The 27,456-nt window shown below is 34.8% G+C and overlaps 1 protein-coding gene across 2 annotated transcripts in view; it reads left to right on the top strand.

The window, feature by feature from the left end:
- Edil3 (EGF like repeats and discoidin domains 3) overlaps nucleotides 1-27,456 on the top strand; it is a 449,920-nt gene that overhangs the window by 410,775 nt on the left and 11,689 nt on the right. For both annotated transcript variants that reach the window (XM_027401777.2, XM_027401778.2), the window contains one exon: nucleotides 15,084-15,239. In XM_027401777.2, the coding sequence (XP_027257578.2) occupies nucleotides 15,084-15,239 (156 nt within the window). The remainder of the gene's footprint in view (nucleotides 1-15,083; nucleotides 15,240-27,456) is intronic.

Genomic DNA, 27,456 nt, shown 5'->3' on the forward strand with positions numbered 1-27,456 from the left:
TAGAGATAGCCAATTTCTACTGCATTGTTTGTTGAATCTACTTCCATTTATTTGCACTGTCATCTGTGCCTCACAACAAATGTATAAGGGGCACAATTTCTGTCTTTAATTATTTACAATTTCCAGGGTTTCTATCCTCATTGCCATATTGCTAATTATGATGTGGTACTTGCTTTAAGTTCTAATATTAGGTAGATGTATTTTAGCTCATGCCCCTTCAGTACCAGCACTGTTTGAGTTTGGGTCACTCATCTATTTGGACTTTCTTAGTCCTCCTTTTGTTTGTTTCCTAGTAGACTTTATGTTAATTCAGAAAATTATTATAAAATCCTAATAGAACTGTTAAAAGCTATAGAACAACTGGGGCAATTAGATACACCTTTAAATAATGAGGCTTCCCAATATGAAATATGTTCTATCATTGCATTTATCTATGTTAAAATTATTTTAATAAGAATTCTTGCATCTATATCTATAGCTAATCTATACAGGATTTATTGTTACAAGGAATAGATTTTTAAATTTTATGCCTAATTGTTTACAATTTGTAGATAAAAATGTTAACGTTTTCTGTATCTTGTAGGAACTCTGCTAAGCTATGCTATTCACTACGACAAAAAGTGACCTTAGTGTGCTACATTTGTCCAAACTTAATATTATTTCATAATTTCACACCACCTTTGTTGTTTACTATTAATATATAAGAAGATGTTTATTTTTCTAAAAGAAAACTAATTAATTAAAGACTTCAAAGGCAATTCTTTTAAAACTTAAGGAAATGATTAGTATATGATTTCTGACAAATTATCCAAAAGGATAAAGAAAAGACTGTTCTTTGTTTAGGGTTTCTATTGCTGTGAAGAGATGTCATAACCATAGCAACTCCTATAAAGGAAAACACTTATTTGGAACTTGCTTACAGTTTTAGAGATTTAGTACATTATCATCAGGGTGGGACAAGAGGCCTTTCAAGTAGTTATGTGCTGAAGAAGGAACTGAGAGTTCTAAATCTTTATCTACAGCCAGCAGAAGGAGACTATGTGTCACACTTATCATAGTGTGAGCAAACGAGACATCATAGTCCACCCCCACAGTGATACTCTTCCTCCAACAAGGCCATACCTCCTAATAGTGCCACTCCCTATAGGCCAACCATTCAACCACACGAGTCTATGGGGGCCATACCTATTCAACCCCCCACAGCCTAGTAACTAAAAATGACACAGAAATACATGTAAAGTAGAAATTTTGAATATAGATATATATGCCAATAAACTTAAATTATAACAGAAAGGACATATTTATTACAGATAATGAACCTCAAAACTATACAAAAGAATCAGATGTGTTTAGGGGAAAAGAATGAAGAGAGGAACAAATGAAAAACCTGAGTAAAATAAGCATACCATTGTTAAGAAATTAAATCTGAATTTCAGCTTCCAAGTATAATTACCCTTCGTTACACAAATGTTCCCATAAAGAGAAAACTATTTAAATTCCAGAATAGTTTCTATTTGGGAAATTGTGCTTTGTGTAACAATGACTTCCATGCACCAGAACTGGACAAAATATATTATAAAAAAGAAAAGGTAGGGAATTTCACACATGAATATTGATGCAAATGTTTTATAAGACACTTAAAATGAAATCAAAGTATATATAAGTTCACTAGGAAGTAATTATCTATTTTAATAATGTGATACAGATTTAATTTTAGAAATACATCTGCTAGCATTGTCTTAGTTACTTTTCTATTGCTGTGAAGAGGCACTATGGCCCAGGTGACCTACAAAGGCAAGAATTTAATTGGCTGCTTGTTTACAGTCTCAGAGGATGATGGGGAGTATGCCATCGAACAGGCAGTGAGCTCACTGGATTGGTAGCAAAGGTCTTAATTACATCTGGACCAAAAGCCTAAAGGTGAGAGGTAGGGAGACAGAGATATAGATAGATAGATAGATAGATAGATAGATAGATAGATAGATAGATAGATAGATAGATAGATAGATATAGATAGATAGATAGATATAGATAGAAAGATAGATATAGATAGATAGATAGATAGATAGATAGATAGATAGATAGATAGAAAGATAGATAGACAGATAGTAGATATGGAGACAGAGAGGGGGATGGAGAGAGATAAAGAGAGGAGAAGAGAGACAGGTAAGAGAAAAAGCTATCTGTGAATGGCATAGGCTATCAAAACCCCAAAGCCTACCCTCAGCTACATACCTCTCTAACCAAGCTACACCTTCTAATCCTTCCTAAACAGTTCCACTAACTAGGGACAATATTTAAATATAAGACACTATAGAGTAAATTCTTATTGGAACTACCTTAAATGTTAATCGCTAAACTGAGGTATTAAAGCTGAAATTTAAACATACCTTTCTACTGTGAACTGACAAGGACATTTTGGAAACCCATCCTTGACTTGTGAAATTAAATATTCTTATATTCTCTAAAAAAAGTCATAAGGTACTGATAAAAATAATTGATTTTAACATCCACGCCAAGAAACAATTATAAGTGGGGCCCAAGCATTTGCTCAGTGGTTAGGAGCAGAGAACACCAGCAGAACTGGTGTTCTCTGCTCCCAGCACCACATGACAGTTCACAAATGTATGTAACAACAGTTCCAAAGGATTCAAGACTCTTTTCTGACTTCCATGGGCACCAGCATGCAAATGGTGTACATATATACGTGCTGGCAAAACACCCATATGCATAATTTTTTAAGAAATTAAATATTTTAAAAATAAAATAAGTACAAGAATGCTCATCTTTCTGATTTCAAAGCTCAGAAACCTAAAACAGTATACATAAACTAAGTAGGAGTAAATAGATTGTTATATATGCATACAGGACCATTGTGCAGCAGTAGAAATAAGTAAATTTTGGTAACAAATATATGGGTCATTTTTGTAATGTTAATGATAAGCAATTTAAAATCAATTTCTAAAATATTTCCATATATTTTCCATATATATTATTTATGTAAAATTTAAAAACAATCTCAAAAACAGTTGTGGATATTTAATGTTACAACATATGTAACCATAACTATATTTGAAAAGTAAAGGATTTTAAATAGTCTAGCATAGGATACCTTTAAGTAGGATAAAAAAGTACAAGACATGATGGAGATGGTCACACTGATACTGTTAATATTTTAATTACTTGATTGTTTCAGTATTAGTTGTGTGACTTTTATATGCTAGTTGAGGAATATGAAATAGTCCACTATATGAATATTCTGAAATATTTCTCTCAATATGAAAGAAATACAATTTGATAACATTAAGTACCTATTCATGGTTTTATTTTGTAGCAAATAATTAATAAATGAGAAAGTTCTCAATTTAATTAAATATAGTTACCAAAAATCTATTAAAAACTACACTCAGTGCAAAAGTGTTAAATCTATTTCTTAGTGTTTGAGTTTATTGTATTTTTTTAAATCACTGTTTGCAACTCAAACATACAGTCTCATTGGCTGTTGTAGTGGGAGGATTTTCAGAAGATTGTATTACTTCACTTGTTCTTCACAATTTACCTTTCAGTCCTTGAGTATCCACAAAGCTTTCCATTTCTGGTGCTCACTCTTCGAATGCTAATCGATGTCATTTCCTTCCACCCTTTAAGGAAAGTGACTGGGCAAGTGTTGTAGGCAATGCATCCCAGCAGATGGCCATGTTTTTAGCAATCTAGAGTATAATATTGAGTAAATATATCTGTGACCTCAACTCTGGGTCTCCTAGTCCCTTTCAGAGAGTCTTCAAGGAGACATTTATATTGTTTCCATGCTGAGTGCATTTAAAAGAAACAGTTGTCCAGATTCTTCTATTCCAATTCTAAACTAACAGATGTTTAGTATTTCTTGAAATGTACAAGATTTCTTTCTAATGAAAAAGAATAGCAAAATAACCTCTTTGTGTACAATTTTTATTTCTATTTTTTGTTGCTTCCTTTTGATTGGCTATATTGTAAAATAACTTTTGATATTATAGTTTAATATCATTTAATATAATAGTTTTATATTTTTTCTCTTGAATCAATGTGAAAATTTCATTAAATATCTCTTTTTGTTTCAAGACTCTTAAATGTATGAATATCGAGTAAAAATAATTTGTGTTTTTTAATTTGTATTCCTGAATATATTTATGGCACTTCCAATTCTTTTCCAAATTACAAATACATTTAAAAAGTTGTGGTGGCACATGACTTTAATCCAAGTGCTAATGAAGTACAAGGAGACAGATCTGCCAATTTAAAGCCAGTCTGAGGTAGATAGTTAGTTCCAGTCTTCCAGATCTACAGAGTGAGACCCTGCCTCAAAATATAATTATAAATAAAATAGTCAGCAATTTTGGAATTGATGCTTCCAATGAGATGTCAAACACACACAAGTAAAAATGATCAAGTAATGGGGAATTAATATTAAAATTCCTTATTTAAATGTGCAAATGTGAGATATAACTTGGAAGGTTTTAAAAATCTTGACTAAGTATTGAAAAATATAAATAAGTTTAATATAATGAGTTTATTTCAAGTGGTTTTTAATATCACATCTAATTTAAGACAGCAGCTTAGGAAGTATTTTTATAATATTTCAAGATAATGCATGAATAATTTCAAAGTTTAAGAGTATGATTTTATAAATATGAGGGTCTATGGAGCTGATTGCCCAAGGAAACTAGCCTTTATGTACACTTAAGATAAGCACATAAAAACAGTGCAAGTCAAGTGCTGTTTTTTCAAAGAAGGAAAATGGAAGTAGAGCATTTTTGCATGCATTCAAGAGTAACATATTTAATGGAAATTATATATCTTATTTCAAACCAAATATGACAAGTGTTATTCATACACCATGTATGAGCTTCACTATAGATATTTTCAAATCACATTGCACAATAGGATTTAGTTAGTACATACCTATGACATCATATACAGATTTTTATCCTCATCATTCATGGTTTTATTTTCTACATTTTAATAAATCAAAAAAGTAGACACTGTATTAAGAAGAATAAATGTGAAACAGAAATCATTATCTAGTGAAATTTTAAGTTGGAGTCACAACTATAAATGTGTTATTTATTAGTTAAACCCAGTATAAAATAAGCAGAAATGAACATAAAAATGCCAAAATATATAGTTAACATATCTATTACATGAATAAACATACATATGAATAAATAAAGTATTCACATTGTATAGGAATTTCATGAGAAAAATCTATAAATCTATAGGTATGTGTTATCATCCTGGTACAATTTGTCATGACTGATGTTAAGAAACTTAACACTCTTGTAAGCCCACCAAGCCCTCTAAGTTTCTACTATAACTATGACATTGACAATACTACTAATAAAACTCTTTTTCCTCTTGCACCATCAATGCCAATAGTTAAGGCAAAACCATATAAGTAACTAAGAGGATGGAGGAGGACATGATACACTTTCCTCAAGCATTTTGAAGTATTCGTCTTATGTCTGGCTCCTGTGAGGCCTTGTCCTTACTGCTTACTTTTGAGTATTGAAGAGGATAAAGAATCTCATGTAACTAATTTTCTTTGCTTCATAAGTATTGGCTTAGTCTAAACATCAGTCACCATAAAATATGCATATATCCAGTTGAGATTAGAAAAGTTCAGCTTGCCAGGCAGTGGTGGCGCACGCCTTTAATCCCAGCACTTGGGAGGCAAAGGCAGGTGGATCTCTGTGAGTTTGAGACCAGCCTGGTCTACAAGAGCTAGTTCCAGGACAGCCTCCAAAGCCACAGAGAAACCCTGTCTCAAAAAACCAAAAAAAGAAAGAAAAGAAAAGTTCAGCTTATTTTTGTGTGGTGTGATAAAACAAAATGATGTAAGAACAAATTGGAAGTTTGGAGAATTTTGTTAAAGAGAAAACACTCAGCTTCACCAGCAAGAAAGATACCCAAAATCAAATTATTATGTCAGATAACCTAATATTCCCAGGCACGTCATGTTCAAGTCATGCCATGTAGTTTGTCATTATAATGTATTTTTCATTGTGAATATTTATGTTTTAAATTCCTTCCTATTTATTATTGCCAAAATAAGAATATTTATATAACAACATATATAGAGAAAAAAGATGATAGTATATACATGTCTTTGTAATTGTGAGTATTCAAAATAAATAATAGTCATACAAATTAACTAAAATTAGATTTATTGAAGTAACTCTTTTTCTTTCTTATTGAAAATAGATTCTTTTCTCATACACTATATCTTGATTATAGTTTCACCTCTTTCAACCCCTCCCATTTCCTTCAGAACTCCCCTCGTTCCATATATACTCCCTTTCTGTCTTTCATTAGAAAAGAATATGTTTCTAAGAGATAACCTGACTATAAAATATAGTAAGATGAAGAAAAAAAAGACAGGAACCGAAAAGGAAGAAAAGAGTTCCAAGAACAGGCACAAGAGTCAGAGACTCACTTGTTCTCATACTCAGGATTCACATCTAAAAGTATAGTATACATGCAATGCAGAGGACTTGTTGAAGTTTTGTGTAGGCCCTATGCTTGCTGCCTCTGAGTTCATGTGTGCCTTGCTTAGTTGATTCAGAGGGCCTTGTTCTCACAATGTCCTCCATCTTCTCTGGCTCTTAGAATCTTTCTACTTCCTTTTCATGGGATTCCCTGAGCTCTGAGAGGAGGGGTTTGATGGAGACCTCCCATTTAGACTCTCTCTCTCTCTACATAATATCTGGCTGTAAGTCTCTTAATCTGTTCCATCTGATACTGGAGGAAGCATCTCTTTTAATGATTGAATAGGGCACCGATCTATGAGTATAGCGGAATATCATTAGGGGGTTTATATTTGTTTTTTTATGGATACTTTTTTTGACAAGTGGTGTTTGGTTTTACCCTAGGTCTCTGGGCTATCTAACCTCTGGTTCTTGGTTACCCAAGCAGTGTCAAGTGTCGGGGTCATTCTCATGGAGTTGTCAAATCAGACCTTGGTTGTTTATGCCCACAAGTAATGCACCACTATTGCTCTAGAATATTTTGTAGGCAGGACAGATTGATATTATAGGTCAAAGGTTTTTGTAGCTGGGTTGGTGCTTACATTTTTCTTTCAGTAGCTTGCAGAGTACATTTCTGCCCCAATGATACTCTGCAACCATGTTTATCTTTCTGTATCTGGGTTATACTCAGGATAATTTTTTTCTAGATCCATCCATTTGCCTGAAATCTCACATTGCCATTTTTAAACAGCTAAGTAATTCTTCATTGTGTATATGTGCCACTTTTCTTTTCCCATTCTTCTGTCAAAGGACATCTAGGCTGTTTCCAGGTTCTGGCTATTATGAATAAAGCAACAATGAATATGGTTGAGCCTATTTGTGGTAGGATAAATTATTAAAGTTCTTAATAATATTTTCAGAAAGCTTTTCGAAAGCATGTAGCAAAATTTTGGCTACACAATGTACACCTGGGCTTTTAGAAATTGATCAATAACAAATTATTTCTTTTCCACCATAAAAGAAATATCATAGTTTTCTAAATTATATGCAAGTTATTATTTATAGTATTCTTTGTTTTCTCATTCAGTTTGATTTCAACAGTTTTTTTACTGCATCCAAAAAATTATTATATTACCAACTATCAATGATCCTATCAATTGTAGACTGATTCAATTAATGACCATTCTGAATTTTATTCATGGAATAAATAAGTCAAGGTTCTTTCCTAATCAGAATCAGTCTTGAAAGGTGAATAAAGGATTTATGTTAATTCTACTCTCTCCTGAGGCAACCTGGCTTTTGATGAACTCAGCAGAAAGTCACTTTCAATAATACTCTAAAAGGAAAGTGAGAAAAGTGTGATTCTTCTTCCTGTATTTTGAAGCGATATACTTTTCCACAACCTGTTTTATGTTTTTAGAATATAGATGTTGGAGATATTGAATAATAGCTACCATGTTACTTTAATTATTAAGGACTTCAATTAAGAATGCGTTTTCAAAATATTTCAAAAGCAAAACTATAATGAAGAACTGCAATTATCTCCTTATGAAATGATAAAAAAAGTAATTCTTCCCCAGTGGATCATTACTTAAGCATGTCAGCATTGGGACATTAGGTCTGGCCTTTCTTATGTTTTCAAATCCAGGTATACTTCATAAGATTTATATTAGCTTGCTAGTATTTTTAAATTTTTCACTAAACAATACTTTTTAATAGGAGCAAAGACTCATGGGATTCACCTAATAATTTAAAAGCTTCCTTCAGAGTAGATAGGGAATAATCAACTTTAAGCATTTCTGTGATAAGCTTCTGGAAAATTCACTTATATCATTTTAACTATTTCAATTTGTTAATTGTTACTGTTGCAGCCTTTGATCCCCTCCCAAGTCCTTGAAGTATGCACATGGATTTTCCAATCTCTGGGCAGCATCTCTTATAACCATAGCGTGAGATTCTGACACCTCAATCAGTAACAGAGGCCAGAAGCAAAGGCACTCTTGGCTGGGGGCCAACAGGCCACATTACTGAAACCAGAAACTCAAAGGTGGCAACAGTACAGCCATTGACAAAGTACATCCAACATCTAGTAACACAAACTAGGAAAAGAGAGAAGAGTATACAGTAGAGGTGCTACTTACTTTATTGTAACTTGTGAAACCATTCATACACCGGGCATTGCCTGAATAATGAATGAAATATCCTGGCCCTGAGACTATGCATCTTGGGGAGAAAACTGGTAATAATATGATAATAGGTAAATTATGTAATAGGGAATGACAGTTGTTCAAACAAAAATCTCCATTTAATTAAAAATAAAAGGCCACTTCAAATTTTGTATTATCAAGAAAGCAGCATGTCCTATCTCTGAAGAAAAGCAGAAAGAACAGAAGATAATTGTTCTTCAACCAGATTCATTTGAACCATGAAAATGTCTGGCAGGCATTGGGAAGGATGCCAGAGGCAGTTGTTGATATAGGAAGGTCTGAAAGAAAATCAAGACAACCCCTTTACCACTGATGTCTAACAAGGGGAAGTTCTGATTTCTTTCTCAGTCCATTTACATCTGTATATAGTAGGGCTACTGATATTTTTTTTAGTTAATCTTGTATCCTGCCACTTTGCTTAAGGTGTTTATCAGCTGTAGGAGTTCTCTGGTAGAATTTTTCGTGTCATTTACTTAAACTATCATATCTTATGAAAATAGGGAAAGTTTGAATTCTTCCTTTCCAATTTGTGTCACCTTGATCGCCTTTTGTCATCTAATTGCTCTAGCTAGACCTTAAAGTGTACCATATTGAAGAGATATGGAGAGAGTGGACAACCTTGTCTTGTTCCTGATTTTGGAGGAATAGAGTTGATTTTCTCTCCATTAACTTTGATGTTGGCTGTTGGCTTGTTTTATACTGTCTTTATCATGTTTAGGTATGTGCTTCCTTGACCCAGGAGTGATGCAATTGAGCATTTTTCAATTGTTCAATTTCCATGAGTTTGTAGGGTTTCTGCAATTTGTGTTGTTGTTGAATTCTAACTTTAAATTGATCTGATAAGATTCAGGAGATTATTCTATTTTTTTTGTATCTGTTGAGGTTTGGTTTATTGCCAAGTATGTGGTTGATTTTAGAGAAGGTTCCATGTGGTGCTGAGAAGAAGGTATATTCTTTTGTGTTTGGATGGAATGTTCTATAGATGTCTGTTAAGCACAATTGGGTCAAAACTTCTGTTAGTTCCTTTATTTTTTTGTTAAGTTTCTGTCTGGTAGTCCTGTCCTGTGGTGAGAGTGGAGAGTTGAAGTCTCCCACTGGAAGTGTGTGGGGTTTTATGTGTGATTGGAGTTTTAATAATGTTTCTTTTACAAACATTGGTGCTTTTGTATTGGGGCATAGGTGTTCAGAATTGAGACTTCATCTTGATGGATTTTTCCAGTGACGAATATGAAATGTCCTTCTTCATCTCTTTTGATTAATTTTTGTTTCAAATCTAATTTGTTTCTTAGGTCCAATTGATTAGAAAATCTTTTCACAACCCTTTACTCTGAGGTAATGTCTGCTTTGAAGTTGAGGTGTGTTTCTTATATGGAGCAGAAGGATGGATTCTGTCTTCATATCTATTCTGTCAGCATGTGTCTTTTTATAGGTGAATTTCTTAAGACTATTGATATTGATGGATATTAATGACCATTGATTGATGATTCTTGTTTGTTTTGAGTCAGGAAGATTGAGTTGGGTGAAGAATAGAGGAGAGCAAGTAAAGAGAAACCTTAAAAGAGGAAGCCATTACAGGTTTAAAGAGAAAACTGTCACTAGGGAAATGTCCAGAGATCCACAAGAATGACCCCAACTAAGAATCTAAGTGATAGTGGAGAAGCTACCTTAAATGCCCTTCCCCTATAATCCCATCCTAGAGACTTCATACAGTAGCTGATGGAAGCAGAAGCAGAGACTCACAGCTAAGCACTGAGTTGAACTCCTGGAATATAGTTGCATAGAAGGAGGAGAGATGAACAAAGGGATCAAGACCCTGTGCTGGGGAAACACACAGAAACAACTGACCTGAGCAGGTGGGAGCTCACTGACCCCAGTCTGACAGCTGCGGAACCAAACACCACACACACACACACACACACACACACACACACACACACACGCGTGCGCGCGCGTAATACATACATTTATATATGTACCCAAGATAACTTACTATTAAAACTCAATAAAAAATATAGTAGAATTTATAGACCATGTAAATAATTTTTAGCAGATGAAATTAGACAGTTATTTTAAGCCACAAAATCTTATACAATCACAAAGGTATGGTAGACTTGAGTAAGGAAAGCTTAACATTTTATAATGTCAAATATAAAATAATATTACACAGTCATCTACAGAAAGTGCAAATGCTAGACAGACTATGAAGCTCAAAGATGAACAAGAATATCTGTAACAGTACATTAAGGAGGATAATGTGCGTATTGTTAGTGAAAATGAACAGGTAGGAAAGGGACAACTAAATGTCACTCGGTGCCACTCCAGGACACAAAATTTAAAACCGCCCGTTCTATTGGGGGTGTCATAGACATAAATTATCCTACAAGAGAGATTTTGTGAGTAATAGAGGGAAATACTTATGCAGTAGATAAAAGCCTATAAATATGGAGCAAATTGGAACAATGCATGAAGTGATTCTAGTAGCATGTTCTTTATGTCTATAAAGAAACAGAACAGCAATGAACAATGAAACATAAATAAAGATTTGCTTATATTCTGGCTGTAGATAGAAGAACTGGAAACAAATGACTATCAAGAGGAAATGATGAAATATTTTTCATAGAGCATATATCTGCAATAAAGAAAATAATATAGCCATGACAACTTGTTATTATTGTTGTTGTTGTTGTATGCAAAACACCCAATATAAAAATAATACAAAATTCAAAGCTACTTATACACTGTGAGCTAAGCTTGTGAAAGCATTTGATATAAAGATTGTGTAAAAACAAAAGAATTAAAAGTAAACAGTGTTAACTTCAGATACTATAATTATATGTCATCCTATGTACATTCCTTATGTCTTTTTGCCCTGATACACTTATTTCAACCAACCATATTGTTCTGTGTTAAATATAAATCCCTTTTACTATCCCGTTTTTAAAAATTTATCTCTGGAAATAGATTATAAGACACTGGGGTTTTGTTGATTTTGGTGAAAATACTGAAGAGCAAAACACATGTATTTTTTATTCATAAATGGATATCATGGAGTCCCATATGGAACAAAGCATGTCTTAAATTACTATATATCAGAAAATTACTATTGAGGTGATAAGGAGGAAAACAAATGGCTACAATCATGTTACTAGATGAAAGATTTTAAGCAGCAGCTGATATGAATTAGCTGTCAATTTCACAGAACCCAGAGTCATTTGTGGGGAAGAAACATCAACTGAAGAATTCCTTCCATCAGATTGGTCTAAAGGTTTCTATTAGTGAATTTGCCTTATGGATAAATATTTTGGGAGGACTCCTCCCACTCTGGGCAGTATCATCCTTAGGCAGCTGGGCTTTGACCATTTAAGAGAGGTAGCCAAAAGTGAGCCAGGAGCAATCCAAAAAGCAGCACTCCTCCGTAGTCTCTATTTCAGTTCCTACTTCCAGACTCCTCCTCTGAGTTCCTGTCCTGGTTTACCTTGGTGATGGACTGTGATTTGTTGCTCAAATGAATTCTTTGCTAACAAAGTTATGACAGACTTTAATTATTGTCTCAACTTTATTTGATCTGCTAACTAATGTCTTTCATACTACTCATTCCATTTATTATTAATCCATAAAGTTTGCAGTTGCACTTTAACTCAGATTTACATGAAAAAGAGGTCATTAGCCAGAAATCCCAGAGTGTCTTGCTTGGGATAGTTTTGTGTATGCTCTGTTTCATCAAGCTCATTTTACATATGAGTCAAAATTATTTTTACACTGAAAGAAGCCTTCTTAGAACTGATGGTCTAAATTTAATGCAGGGAATTTTAGGATAAATTCCAGGTTGAAACAGATTGCTGCCTATGCTGCCTGTTTAAGTACAGACGCTAGCTGATCTGAAACAGAACAGAAAAACATTTCTAGATTAAAAAAAAAAAAAGCTAGAGGTGGGTAGCAAGTTAGAGTGGGTGGAAAACATATCTAGTGGAAAGAGTCAAGGCATGCAATGTAGGAGAAAACATTTCCACCCTGGAGGAACCCCAAATGACTGTAGGAATCAGCACAGAAGCAGATTTTCAAACACTTGTCACATCTGAGTCGAGGATTCACAGGCATTTTGAGCTAAGAGTCAATCCTGAGAGGTTCACATCCCTGAGCCATTGAATTCCTGTGTGTTTGTAGATTGTGGTGGTACACAGTGGCTCAGTTAGTCGGGTAGCTTATTTATTTTTCAGTTTTGAATGTCAACGGAATGAAGAACATTATGATAGACATAAGGCTTTGACCAAGGGTCTCTGAGCAATTAGATTTGGATATGTAACAGTAAAAGCTCCCTGGGTAGGATTTTAGTTGGGGGGGAGTGGTAGAGGAGGAAGGGAGGGAGAAGGGAACTGGGATCATCAAGTAATTCAATCTTGTTTGTAATTCAACTAATAAATAAATAATTAAATAAATAAATAAATAAATAAATAAATAAATAAATAAATAAAGCCACCTGGGTTTTAAGCTGAATCAGACAAAGTACAGAAGAATTCATGTTAAAACAGAATTCTCCTAATGTAAATGCAGCATTGTTTTTGTTGCTTTTTACATACTGTCAATTTAATGAGTAGATATTCCTTAGAAATTATTCACTATTTCCCCCCCAAAAGGTAAAATCATTGATTTATTGAAAGTATGATTAGCTGATGGAAGAATTCAATCTTGTGGTAGACACCTGAAACAAAATGAAATAGCACAGAATCTCAGATTCTTTATTCTCTGTTTACCTTTGGAATCTGTGCTTTAATATCCCCAGAACAATATGAGGCACCATCCATTCCCAGGACATCACCTTTACCTCACAACATTCTTGGTATTTAAATGATATAATTCACCAATGATGTTTCCTTCTGAAATATTTTCACAAACCCGTAGAAGCATTCCTCTATCTTAATTAATCATTTAAATTTATCTTACCATTTAAAGTGGATATCCCCCTAAATGAAAACAGTCCATATAAATTTAAACACACACACACACACACACACACACACACACACACACACACTTATATACATTTTTTTGTGTGTAATCCCAAAGTTTAACACTTAGGAAAATTTTCACCTATTTTTATGAGTATTGGTGTCACTAAATATGCTTTCTTTCTATTTATGCACTATAGCTGTTATCATCCATGGCCTGTATCTGACCCATGACCATTGATTTAGGGTTACCTTGCAATCATATAGCAGAGAAGACCTGAAATAGGAACAAAAGAACACCATGTTTGAAAGTACCAGGGTCTCTCTGAGATCATGGTGGCTAAAGATAATAAGTTCAAGGATGGAGCTTAGTCACAGGAAATGGCTGCAAGAGGGTGCATTGTCCAGGAAAAAAGGAAGCTGTAGATCAAGGGATACAAATAAAAGCAAAGTTGACTTCAAAAGTTGCCTGCCAAGAAAATAAAGTTTCTAAATTTAGTTTTCACTAGAGTTACAATGTGTAAAAAAAAGGTTCAATAATGAGTTTAAAAATAGGTAGGAAAATTCTGGAACTGTTTTATATTGTTATTTTTAAAAAGCATCCATATCTCCTGGGTTTCACTTATATTTTGATAATTTTAATACAAAACAGCTTAGGTTTTATTCATTTCATTTATAGTTTTCACTCATTGGATTCATTTACAGGTTTCATTCACTATTATTCAGGAAAAACAAAATACAATAGCTTAGGCCCTACAGTTCGACTTTTATATTGTTAATTCTTTGATTGTTTCGTCTTCTCCTGTTGCTCTTATGCATGTCCTTCACTTTTAAACACATGATTTTATCCTCAAATTATTTAGGATTATATATTTCTGGAAGGAGATTTTCAGTGCACAATAATTAATGTCAATCAATTATGTATTTCTGAATTGAACAAAATTCACAGAAAATTGATGGCTATCTTATTTAATATTTCATTGTCAAATGCCATATACTGTCATATTGCTTTTTGTGGAGCAACAATTGCCTTTAATTGACAACATACTATATTGCTTTGTTTTTCTATGATTAGATTGACCAGTAAATCTGTACATTAAATTATGAGGACAAATGTTCATGCTCCGTGTCAGAAGGTTGCAAGACAGGTGAATGAGTTTAATATGAGAAGAATTGCTAAGCTAAGCTGTCCACCACTTTATTTTAAAACAGTCAGCATGGTTGTCCAAGACATCTTAGACAATATATCTCAAGGAAAAATAAAAATATGAGCCAATGATAAATGGTTCTTTCATCTATTTCAAAGTAAAAATAACCAGGAGCATTTTACACTCAGCATATATGTCCTTTAACCTCTTAAGTTCAAGAAGTTTGCAAGTGCATAATGGATTAATTCATTCAATTTAATGAATGTACTCTCTTCTTTTTAGGTTGATCTCCTTGTCCCTACCAAAGTGACAGGCATCATCACACAAGGGGCTAAGGATTTTGGTCACGTGCAATTTGTTGGTTCATACAAGCTAGCCTACAGCAATGATGGGGAACACTGGACTGTGTACCAGGATGAAAAACAGAGAAAAGATAAGGTAACTCATTTGCATGCTTTGTAGAGCGAAGGTTCAGTCTCTGGTAATGTTTTAATGGAAAAAAAGTTCCATGCAGTATATTCTGATCATTGTATCCATTTTCCCCAATTTCTCCCAGATGTTGCACATGCTCTCACTTCCCCAACTCCATTACTCTTTCTCTCTCTCTTTAGGAAACAAAGTAGACAAACAGGCAAGAGACACACAATAGAAAGAAGAAAAAAGAGAAAGACCACATACACACACACACACACACACACACACACACACACACACACTAAAACACAAAACTGGATATTATTGTTAGACACCCCCTGAAAGCTCAAGTATTCGGGGTCCCAGACCAGGTTCGCGGTCACCCCAATCACCAGGCGGTTCGAGAGCTTGCTGCAAACAGCACGAGGCTTTATTGTAATTTAACTAGTTAACTCCATGTTAGCTTGGGTCTTTCACCCACCCGCCATGGCGGACGGCTAGAAAAGACGGCTCCTACGGGCTCCCAAAAGATCTTATAGGGCAGCGTAAGGGGAATGTCTAGGGGTACGCACAGGCTTACACACAGGCTCACGATTGGTGTGCCTCCAGGCTTGGAGGGCTTGCCCTGTGTTGATTGGTCAACTGGTTGTTATGGCTCATAGGCCCTCCCAGGGTGGTTGCTATGCTCTCTACGTCATTGTCGTGCGCTTGTCTGTAAAGCACACCCAGGGTCGTAAAGCATAGCGCCACCAGCTAACTTCCGATTGGCTCCTTGTCACGAGACAGGCATCTGACTTTCTAGTGACTAACTTCTGATGGGTTCCTTGTCACGAGACAGGCATCTGACCTCTACGTGACCAAGGTAGGTTTATGGCAAGCACGTGTTCAGCTGTTATGGCTGCCAAAAGGGAAGCCGGTTCCTTCATTATAATACATGAGCAAAGGGTCTATATGCCGGGCGTTGGTGGCGCAAGCCGCAAGCCTTTAATCCCAGCAGGCGGATCTCTGTGAGTTTGAGACCAGCCTGGTCTTCAAAAGCTAGTTTCAGGACAGCCTCCAAAGGCACAGAGAAAGCCTGTCTCGAAAAAAAAAAGAAGAAAAAAGAAGAAAAGAAAAAGAAAAAGAATATTATAAATGTATTCCAAAAATAATGGCAATGTATACAATAAACCATGCTAAATAAGAATTTCAAAGATTTTGTAGTAGAGTATATGATAGTGAACCCTATTTACTAATAAATACCTTTATTAATAAACTACCATACTATACACGAAGACAGGTATCTAAAATTTATATGTTATAAATTTAGAAGAGGCTTGACATTTTATCATAATTAATATGTATACTGCTAACACTAATATTACTATTATTTTATAAATAAATTAGTGATATTATGTAGACACAGTTTCTGTTCCACCTGATCTCACAGCTGTTTAGCCCCAAATAAACACACGGAGACTTATATTAATTATAAAATTTTTTGGCCGATGACTTAGGATTTTTATTGGCTAGTTCTCTCTTAATTATTAACCCAAATGGTTAAGTATTTCCACATGGTCTTATCTTACCAGAAGATCTTATTCCCTCAGCAGCTACATGGCATCTGCTCTGACGTCTTCTCCTCCTATCCCCAGAATTCTTCTAGTCTGGTAGCTCCGCCTATACTTCCTGCCTAGGTACTCGTTGATCAGTGTTTTATTCATCAGCCAGTAAGATGAACACACATACAGAAGGAATTATCCCATCAGTATTAGAAGAAACTATCACTTGAGAAAAATATTTCAGTGGTGAGCATAAAATATTCATATTTCCTTGTTATGTGACAAGTAGGAACTTTAGAAATAGGCAAATTTTGAGGACTATGCTAGTTCATCTAAATAAAACAAATTCTTCTTGCTAAGTTTGCTTCAATATATTATAATTTAGAAATTTAAATTTTATTTGAAATAAATTATCGATTTTATGTCTATATACACCACATAGCTCTGTAAGTATGAAATTCCTATTTGTTAACTTCTGCCCCCCTTGAATTCTTCATTTATCAATTGGTGTCAATTTCCATGAAACTCTGGAAAATAAATGTGGTTGGTACCCGATTCTGGCTGCACATTATAATACATCCTCAAGTAGCCCAAAGGCATTGAATTGAGTGATTACTTAGTGACCTTTGTACAGAGCTTAAGACTTTAGAAGATATCAATAGAAATACTTAGCTCCAGGCTTGGGGTAAAGTTTAAGAAACTCACACATTTCAAATGTTTCTGAGTAAATAACTCGTTATGTTAGGTAATGCCTGTTTACCTTTGCTATAGGTATCTTATACCAATATGTACCAACAAAAAGCTTGAGAATATCTTTCTTACTCAAGTGGTCAAAGCACAGAATTTATAAATCTGCCCAGAAACGCATAGGCTTGTAAAGCTATTTCAGTGAGACATTAATTGGAATTCAGTTTAACCAAGCTCATTTAGTGGTAACAGTTTTAGCTTCTGATTTAAACACCCTACATCTGTTTGTGTTTTTATATCTTTGAACGCTCCACTTAACATTTCAGAATACATACATGTTTTACATTTTAAAATTTCAGAAGGTGGTATGCTCTTATGATGTCACATTAAATCTTCTGCATGCTCTATAGAGCAAACAATCCTGTTCTATTTCTTTAATGAAAAAATGATCCATGCAATATATTCTGATCATAATTGCCTTTTCCCAATGCTTCCCAGATCCTCCCCATCTCCCTACCCACCCAACTCTTATAGTTGAGAAAAATTAGTTTAATTCAGCAATGTAAACTAATAGTACATTTTATAATCTGTGGCATCTCAGATCAAATATATATTGAACATTTTGTTTAAAATGTCTTCAGATTTACCTTTTCACTGACAAACAAAATTATGGAACAAGTGGTCCTAAATAATGATTTCACCTCCTCTTAGGGTACTGGTGCATAGAGTTGTATGCTACATGAAATGAAAGTTTTAAACTTCATACTTTAAACTTTCACATAGTCTTGGAGTTAGTTCCAAGACAGAGAAGTCTTTTAAACTATTTTCAATATGCACTCAAACCAATAATAGTTAAGTCTTTATAGTCTTTACAATACATATAATCCCAGCACTCAGGAGCTGAAGCAAGAGTGCTGGCAGAAGTTCAAGACTTGTCTGTGTTACTGTATGATGCTGTTTCTAAAACCCCAGATCTAAAACAAAAGAACAAGCAAGCACTCGTTTGTTGAAATATTTATCTCTATTTACATTTAGAATGTAAATTAGTGCTTATATTTGAATATTTTAAATTATTTTACTGATAGACTAGGCACTTGCTAATGAACATACTTGATCTTATTATCTCAGTATGAAACGTATGCAAATACATTCTGTGAAGTTGCTGGATAATGTTATTCAAGTTTTCTGTATCCTCCTGGTGTTTCATCTGCTGTACTATCTGTTACTGAGAGAAATATGACTATCCCTCATTATTATTATGAATTTACATATTTCTTTTTGCCATGACATCTTAGTCGTCTTCATATATTTGCACAAACAAGGTCTTATTGTCATTTAGAAATTAAGTGATTGTTTACATCTTACAATATTTTACCTCTAAATTCTACTTCATCGGGCATTGATAGAGATACCCCAGCATTTGCAAATATTACCTCCATATAATATATGCACATTTTACTTATACAGAATGCATTTGAGATGAAATTCTATTGTGTATAGTTAGATTTTTTAGTACAACCTAACTGCACTTTGAAAATAAACAATGTTTTTGTTTAGTTTTAAAGCCACTCAACATTTGATATGAGTATTGATGTAAATGGCTTTAAATTAATCATTTAATACTTATTTCCTATTTATTTTGTCTTTTCAGTTTTTGTCTTCATTTGTATAAATTCAAAATTTTAGTGATTCTATTTTATGCAATTCGTTGACTACAATGTTTCAATCTTTTAGGATTTATGGTACACATTTTAACTATTAAAGCCTAATTTCAAATGAACACTATAAGCAAAATAATACAGATTTTAGATGTAAAATCAAACACTAGAAAACCATTATTGCTATTGTTATTACTATAGTATTAACGTTAGTTTCTTAGGGAATTATTGCTATGAAGAGACACCATGACCTTAAAGAAAAACATTTAATTGTAGCTGACTTACAGTTCAGTAGTTTAGTCCATCATCTTCATGGTAGGAAGCACAGCAGCATACAGGTAGACATGGTACTGGAGAAGTAGCTTAGAGTTCTACATCTAGATCCTCAGGCAGTAGAAAGAGAGAATGATACTGGGTCTGGTTTGAGAATTTGAAACTTCAAAACCCACCCCCAGTAACATGCATCCTCCAAGAAGGCCACAGCTACTCCAACAAGGTCACAGCTCCTAATAATGCCACTCTTTATGAGTTTATGAGGGACATTTCATATAAAGCACCACAATTAATATTAGTATAAGTATTTATTAGTATTATTTGGGAAAGAGGCTCACAGTATAGCCTTGACTGGACTTAAGTTCAATACCCTCACCCCAATTGCTCTGAAAAACAGGGATTACAGGAGTATGCTTCCATTACCAGTGAATGATGTTTATTTTATGACCAGTATTTACAAATAAGATTTATAGTAGAGTAATGTCAACTCATTAGGCAACTTAGAAAATTCTGAGAGTGAATTGATGTGGGATTTTCACATGTATGTGAAATGAAAACAATGTATGTGGAGAAATATACCACTCAGCAATCTATACAATGTAATGATATTTTGAAACATTTAACCATATTAAGATCTCTGTCTCTGTCTCTCTCTCTCTCTCTCTCTCTCTCTCTCTCTCTCTCTCTCTCTCTCTCTCTCTCTCTCTCTCTGTGTGTGTGTGTGTGTGTGTGTGTGTGTGTGTGTGTGTGTGTGTGTGAGTGTGTGTTTCTCTCCCCCATTGGTAATCTCCTCCAGCTTTTTCCAGGTTCTTGGCTCCCTATGGAAAGAACATAGTTTTTGATAATTCATCATAGCTTTAGGATCCCCAAGTGTTGTTGCTGAATTCAAGAGGAGGTGGAGGTGGGGAAGATTTGAGTGATTATCTATTTGGACTGATAGATTAGGTCACATAATCATTTTTCTACTACTCATGCCTCTTCTCATAATGCATCTGATCCTAATCATGTGTGTGTTTAATTATACTTAGACAAAGTGGTAAATCAGGAACTCCCCCTAAAAGGTTACTAGAAAATAGTTCTGCCTTATTGACTGTGCACCCCAAAGAGGTCCAGCCCAGACTGGCCCTTCTGTTATTCATATCCCTTTGAACTACACTTGAATATAAACTGGCTAAGTTTGGTTGATATGAGGGGCAATGGAACTTATACCATTTTTTTCAGATGGGAGTATGCAGGTGAGAGGGGATGCTCAGTTCCCAGTTCGATGCATGCATTACTGGGAGAATGGTGTGCACACAAAACAGAGTACTAATCCATAGCATATGCAGGTGAAGTAACCAGGTTTATGAGTATCCCAAGCTAAACCAGCTCCCAGGCTTGCCTGCCTCAATAAGACTATGTCAGAAAAAAAAATCAAATAGTAGACATTCTGTTTTACCACAAGCAGTGAAATTCTAAAAATGTAGAAATGCTTTTTCTGTTTTTCTATGGTGCTGATTAACTGATCTTTAGGATGCTTGTGAAAAAGGTATGCATTTACACATAGGAGTGTCTGAATACACACACAAATTTACTCATCTGACTGGCATACACAAGTAGCAAATTTCAGAGGAAAGCAAAGGGATGCTCTGTTTTCATCATGAAGATGTCAGTTTCTATTCACCCTCTCATAGCATCCAGAATTCTGTTTTCTAACAGTATTCAATATTTATTCTTGTGTAACTGAGCCTGTGGTGACACTTTAGTACAGTCAACACATTCTCAGACCCTCTTTCCAGTGTACAATATTTCCTAACACTGAACTGACTTTCAGCTTTCTCCACTACATGTTTTCAGCTGTTTTTTTTATTTGAAAGTCAAATGTTCCCTTGCTCTTATGAAGGTAACATTTGTTTCAAACTGCTGGAGTGCTGTTTTACTATGTTTAGCAGGAAAACTACAAAACTTGACAGGCACTTTCAGCATTTATTTTTTGATGATAAAACCTAAAGCAAAACAATAATAAATTTCAGGAAGAGTTCATAGGTGGAAAATTAAAAATCTAAAAATAAGTTTCCTTATTTGGTAGATTAGTTATAATATCATAGTGCTGGAATAAGAATTTATACTGCAGGAACATTGGGGACCAAAAAAGCTGGTCATATTTTATTTAGTCTTCATATATAAAGTCATTAAGTGTTTTAAAAACATAAAAGCATTCGATGAAAAAGAATGAAAAATTTCTCAGAAATATCCAAAAAGAAAAAGTTTAAAAAAGCTGTTTCTAGTAAGGTGTTCTGGATGCTTAAGGAAGAAAGACACATATTACTCAAAAAATGGGTAAAATATCTGCTAACTCATGTTGGTGAATTTTCTTACCCAGTGGTTCAGATACAAAGCCATCTGATCCTCCCACTTGTGGGAATGTCTGTTAAAACACAGCCCATCTGCTGGTTCCTACCTGTAAGTCTAGTTCCAAGATGGGCAAGAGAACCACCATGAGTCTGCATCCACCTTAGATACTGTGTGACTTCAAGGTAGGCATGGGTTGCAGAATGAAACTAGGTAATGAAAGAGATATAGAATAGCTGGTGCAGATATTAAGACAGGAACAAGAAAGAAAGAAAGAAAGAAAGAAAGACAGGAAGAAGGAAGGAAGGAAGGAAGGAAGGAAGGAAGGAAGGAAGGAAGGAAGGAAGGAAGGAAGGAAGGGAGGGGACAGATTTCTGCCCCCTACCTCAGACTATCTAAAGGTCTGAATATTTATAGACACTAGTTAATATAAGAAAACATATGTGGGAAGGATCATTCCAATCAACTCTTTAACTAAAATTTAAAAATTGTATTAAAGTTAGTTTAGGTTTTTGCTCTTCAGAAGGGGATACATTGCAATCCTCAGGACTTTGACTGGTCTCTGACTAGTTGGTGAACACCAATATGAATTAGTGTCTCCAAAAGATTTTTGATTTTAATAATCTCACAAATTCTGTTATGAAGAGCTTCACTTAAACATTTAATGTTAAAAATAATTGTAGACTAATATCATAGAGCCAACAAATTAGCAATATACACTAAAAAGGAAAGCTTCTTGAAGGAGTGACAAATAACAGGCTCTTTCTTTGGAGCTACCAACCAGCTCCCAAATCATGACACAAAGGCTTCTTATTAGTTATGAATTCTCAGCCTTAGCTTAGGCTCATTTCTTCCTAGCTCTTATATCTTAACCTTTTTCTCTGCATCTAGGTTTTTGCCTTGGAGCTCTTCACCTTTTCTTCTATGTATCTTACTTTCACTGCTTCTTGTGTCTGGCTGGTTCCTGGATGCCTGGCTTCTGGCCCTGGGCATGTCTCCCCTCGTTCTCTCCTTCACTCTCAAGACTAGATTTCTACTCTCACTTATTCTGTCTGCTCATTGGCCTTGCCTATTCCTCTGCCTATGTATTGGCTGCTCAGCTGTTTATTGGACCAATCAGGTCCCTTAGATACGCAAGGTGAAGCAAATGCAACACATCTTTATGTAACTTAACACACAAACAAATGTAATACACCTTTATAATGTTGATATAGGCAGCATAAACACTGTAACACATAAATTAATATTCCCCAGCAAAAACAAATGTAACACATCTTTGTATAGTTAAAACAATATTCCACAACAGTGACATTTGTATTCTTTCGATCATTTGCCGGAAGATTATAGCTGAGAATGTTATAGTGGAGCAATGATCACCATTTATAATGAGGGAACATGCAAAACCTTCTATTTCCTCAGCATACTCTGATAACCTAAAGTGTAGTGCAGTAAGTGCATTGTCTAATACATCAAGCTTAGGGGACTTCCCTGCACCTATGGTCAGTTTCGAAGTCCATTACTTTCTGGTAGACATAAAGAATCGTTGATCTTCTCAACTTTGTTCCCTTTCCTAATGTTTTTGTGGAAATAGCAATGGCTTAGCCAGTGAGATAGTTCAGCTTGTAAAAGCTCTTGCCACTAAGCCCAGAAACTTGATTTCAAAGCAAGAATTACCTAACGCCAAGTTGACCTTCGAATTTGTGCAGTGGCATACTCACAGAAACACATACAAATAAGTAAATAAAAATATAATAAAGATAGCAATACTTAAGCCGAACTACAAATTCTCCATAGCCTTTTCTGAAGGATATGTACAACTTCAACAGTATTACAAATGTCAATTGTGGTAACTTGTGCCTGAAATCATGGTGCTGGAGACTTGCCTGGCTAATTAGTTTAGACAAACTGGTGCACTCCAATTTAGGTGAGAGACCCTTCCTGTAAACAATAATGGTAATAATAATGTGGAAAGAAGCAGAGAAAGACACTCAATGTTAACCTCTGGGCTCTACATATGCACATTCACATGCAAGCACATGCATACACATATTACCCACACACACACACACACACACACACACAATTCTTTGAAAATAAAGACAATGAAATATCCTGTGGTCATCATGGAGCAGGATGCTTAGGGCTGGAGATACTAGGGAGTGAATTGTTCTATCAGGGAAGCAGCCATACTGCTGATAACTTGCCCACTGGAACTATTAGGCTCATTCCCTCAGAAGCATTTTCTTTTTTTATAATTTATTTACTTTATTTTTAATACAAATTTTTATTTAAATCAGAAACAATCTTATTTTACATATCAATCCCAGTCCCGATCCCTCCCATCCTCCCATGGCCCTACCCAGCCCTACCCCACCCCCATACACGCCCCAGCGGGGTGAGGTCTTCCATGGGGGATCATCAAAGTCTGTCAGAACATTTGCGGCAGGGTCTAGGTCCTCCCTGTGTATCTAGACTGAGAGAGTATCCCTCCCTGGGATACTCTTAAAAGATATACTTTCTGGTCAATCAATGGTATCATTTCCCAACACAAGAAACCAACATGCTCTTTGTGGCTTTTTAAAATACAAATATGAATCTCTTCAGTTCTCTCATTTACATTCTTATCTCCTCAAAGCATCATCTTGTGAGTTAGCATTTCAGCACAGAAATGGGAGAGAGGTAGCCTACTGAACTGTAAAGACTAAAACTCAAATTCAAGGAAATCTAGCAATTCCTTGTGAAGTCTAAGCTTTGGATCCAGGCAAGGAGCAAGGCATACAGGATGCATGGAAATGGAAAAGATTGAGCATCTATAGTCAGAAAAGCTATACGTATTCAATAGCACTGAAGACTCCAGGAAGACAGCTATGAGAAGGAACCCAGGCACGTGGCAGCTCATAGTAACCACATATACAGAGGCAAAGACCAATACCCAGACCAGGATACAGGCCACATGGAATTAGGCACACAGATCTACAGGCAAGTACATACTGACAGACTGGTGAAGACAAAGGCTCTGGCATCTCACCTTTAGCCCAGTTTTGGACAGTGTGACAAAAAACGTGGCATTCTCCCAGAAATAACATTATTATGAACATATCAATATTGATTTCGGGGTTTGCCAAACATTTGTTGTCACCATATTGTGCTGACTCATAGTCCACCCCTGTGTCCGTTGTCAGCCATGTAATAGCTGAATTGTACTCAATATCTCTGCATTGCCTAAACATAGATCTTACAGACTTCTGTTACATACATGTATTTATAGCTTTTAAATGCACCCTCCTACAACAGTACCTACAACAACAGTACCTGTTATTTACTGAAGCCTATAACTAAGAGGGACACAGCTAGAGCGGGATACCCATGAACAGAAGAGATGATTTAACTGAGTGAAAATGGGTTTCTAGATCTAAATTTTCCTAATTGACTGTGAAAGTGATAAGCTATTTGACCAAATTTAAATTTGTAACTAGCACCTTTTAACATTGTTAAAATGTGCAAAGACAAGATGGGGACCCACTCCTCCGTAGCAATTCTGAAAAGAAAGTTCAGGGTCACTTACAGCGTAGATACTGGATGCAAAACCAAATGCAACCAGACAGATAAACAGAGCCAAAGATGTATGCTTTTGAATCAAGGATGGAGAAAGCTTGAGGAACAGGAAAGGACACAGGGAGGAGGACATGGGACAGACAAGATAAAGTTAAGAATGAGGGTTAACAGTGTCTCCTAAAATCACAGCTGGAGAATGGAAGGCATTCTGGATGTTGGAAATAAAAGACTAGCAAGAGTGACAGACCGTCCACAAGGACAAACAAGAGGCCATTTTCTTATAAGGAACTCATGAATTTACAAAGAGCCATTCAATTTGTAAACATCGTGGAAAGCTAGTTATAATACATAAATGGATTTCAAGTTACCTAGGAGAATCCTTTGTATTCTATTCTAGGCTCTCTAAAAGTTAAGAACAGTGATATAAAACAGACAACCATTTTTATCCAATGAAAATTTAATTTTCTTGTCAGCATTTAGATATTTTTCACATTCTTTGTAGCAAAAAAATGAAGAAATTCTTGAAAATAAAAGCAAATAAGCAAAATAAAGTAAATTAAAGGTACTAAAGTATCACAATCATAGAAACAAACACCAGACACAAAATCCATAAACTGGAGTTTGGTTGGAGTGGATTGGGCCTGGCATGATGATGTTGTTCATGGTTAGTGACAGTAACACTGCACGTGATTCTAAAGATAATTTAAAGGAAATTTACAGAGGAAAACAAAACAATGCAAATGAAGACATGCTTTTCCTTTTTTTGAAGCTAATTATTTTATGCCTCCCATAAACCAGAAGTTTTCTTTTGGAGTATTTGATAAACTACCCTAAAGTCTGAAACCATGTGTTTTGTCTTTCTAACAGATGTTTTCATAAGAATTAAAAATGCATATGAAAAACCCCAGCAGTATAAACAAAAAATGCTTATGAATAACAATAATGAAAAGTTTGATTTTTGCACATATTATTTTATTAATTTCCCAAATTCACAAATGTCAAAAAGCATTTTTTTATTTTATATATTTTTGTAATTTTTTTTAACTGAAAACACTCTTTGGTTTTCATACCAGATAATCTGATCAGGATTTCCCTTCTAATTTCTCCTAGTTCCTGCCCACTGCCCCACCACCCAAATCCATACCTTCCTTCTCTAGCTCTCTTTAGAAAACAAACAGATAAATAAAAAACCAACAATATATTAGTAATACTTTACTCCTTATAAATCAAAAAACATGCCCATATTCAAAATTTTGAGTAGGTTCTTCTTGTATAGTATTAGACATAACTACATAGTTATAGCTCCTTAACAGAAGATCTTATTATTCTGTCCCAATTTTGCTTGTGCTACCACTATAGGAATAATCATCCATATCATGAACCTATCTTTGCCTTAAAATGTTTACAAACTAAAAAACTTATTAGTGATTGGCCCCCAATGGAAATAGTCAGAATTTGCAACCCTTAATAGATTATTTAAATTAGTGAATGTTATTATTAATTGACAAACAGTATGAAACCTAATTCAGGTAGGAAAAACTAACTGGAAGAAAACTATTAGTCTTTTTATTAAGAAACACGGCATCACTTATGTGGTATGCACTTTCATACACAGAACAATCTGACTTTGAACAAGCCCACACCCTTGCTTCTAGAATGAGAATTGCTGACCAAAACATGGACAAAGACACTCTGATCTTTATTTCATAACGAAACTATCATCCAAAACCAAATATTAACTCTGTGGTATAATTTAAGACTAAAAAATGCTCAAGGACACTAGTTCTATGTGTTACATATGCAGCTTTTATTATCCACCAACATGCCATGTGCAGCAATATGTTCAGCAATTAAAAGTCTTTTCTTCAACACTTTCAAAATGGCTTAATTAATGTGCTTCTTCTGGCTTTTTATAGTCTCAGTCTTAAAAAGAATAAAACCAACTTGTGATATGTCCATGTTAATGACAAACTGTAAAAGGATCCCTAAATATTCCATACCCTATAAATACCCACTTATGGTATTTTCATATATCTCCTTTACTTTTTAAAATTGCAAATAGAAAATTTATCAAGAATGTATCATTTGTAATATATCAATTGGAACATAGATAGCTTGACTTACCCTCTGGGGCTCTTTTAAAGAGGCAGTACATTCCTCATTGTCATCAGGATTTTGCTGTCATGGATTTTCTTG

Source organism: Cricetulus griseus, chromosome 2 (genome assembly GCF_003668045.3).
Source record: "Cricetulus griseus strain 17A/GY chromosome 2, alternate assembly CriGri-PICRH-1.0, whole genome shotgun sequence".
Classification (NCBI taxonomy): Eukaryota; Metazoa; Chordata; class Mammalia; order Rodentia; family Cricetidae; genus Cricetulus; species Cricetulus griseus.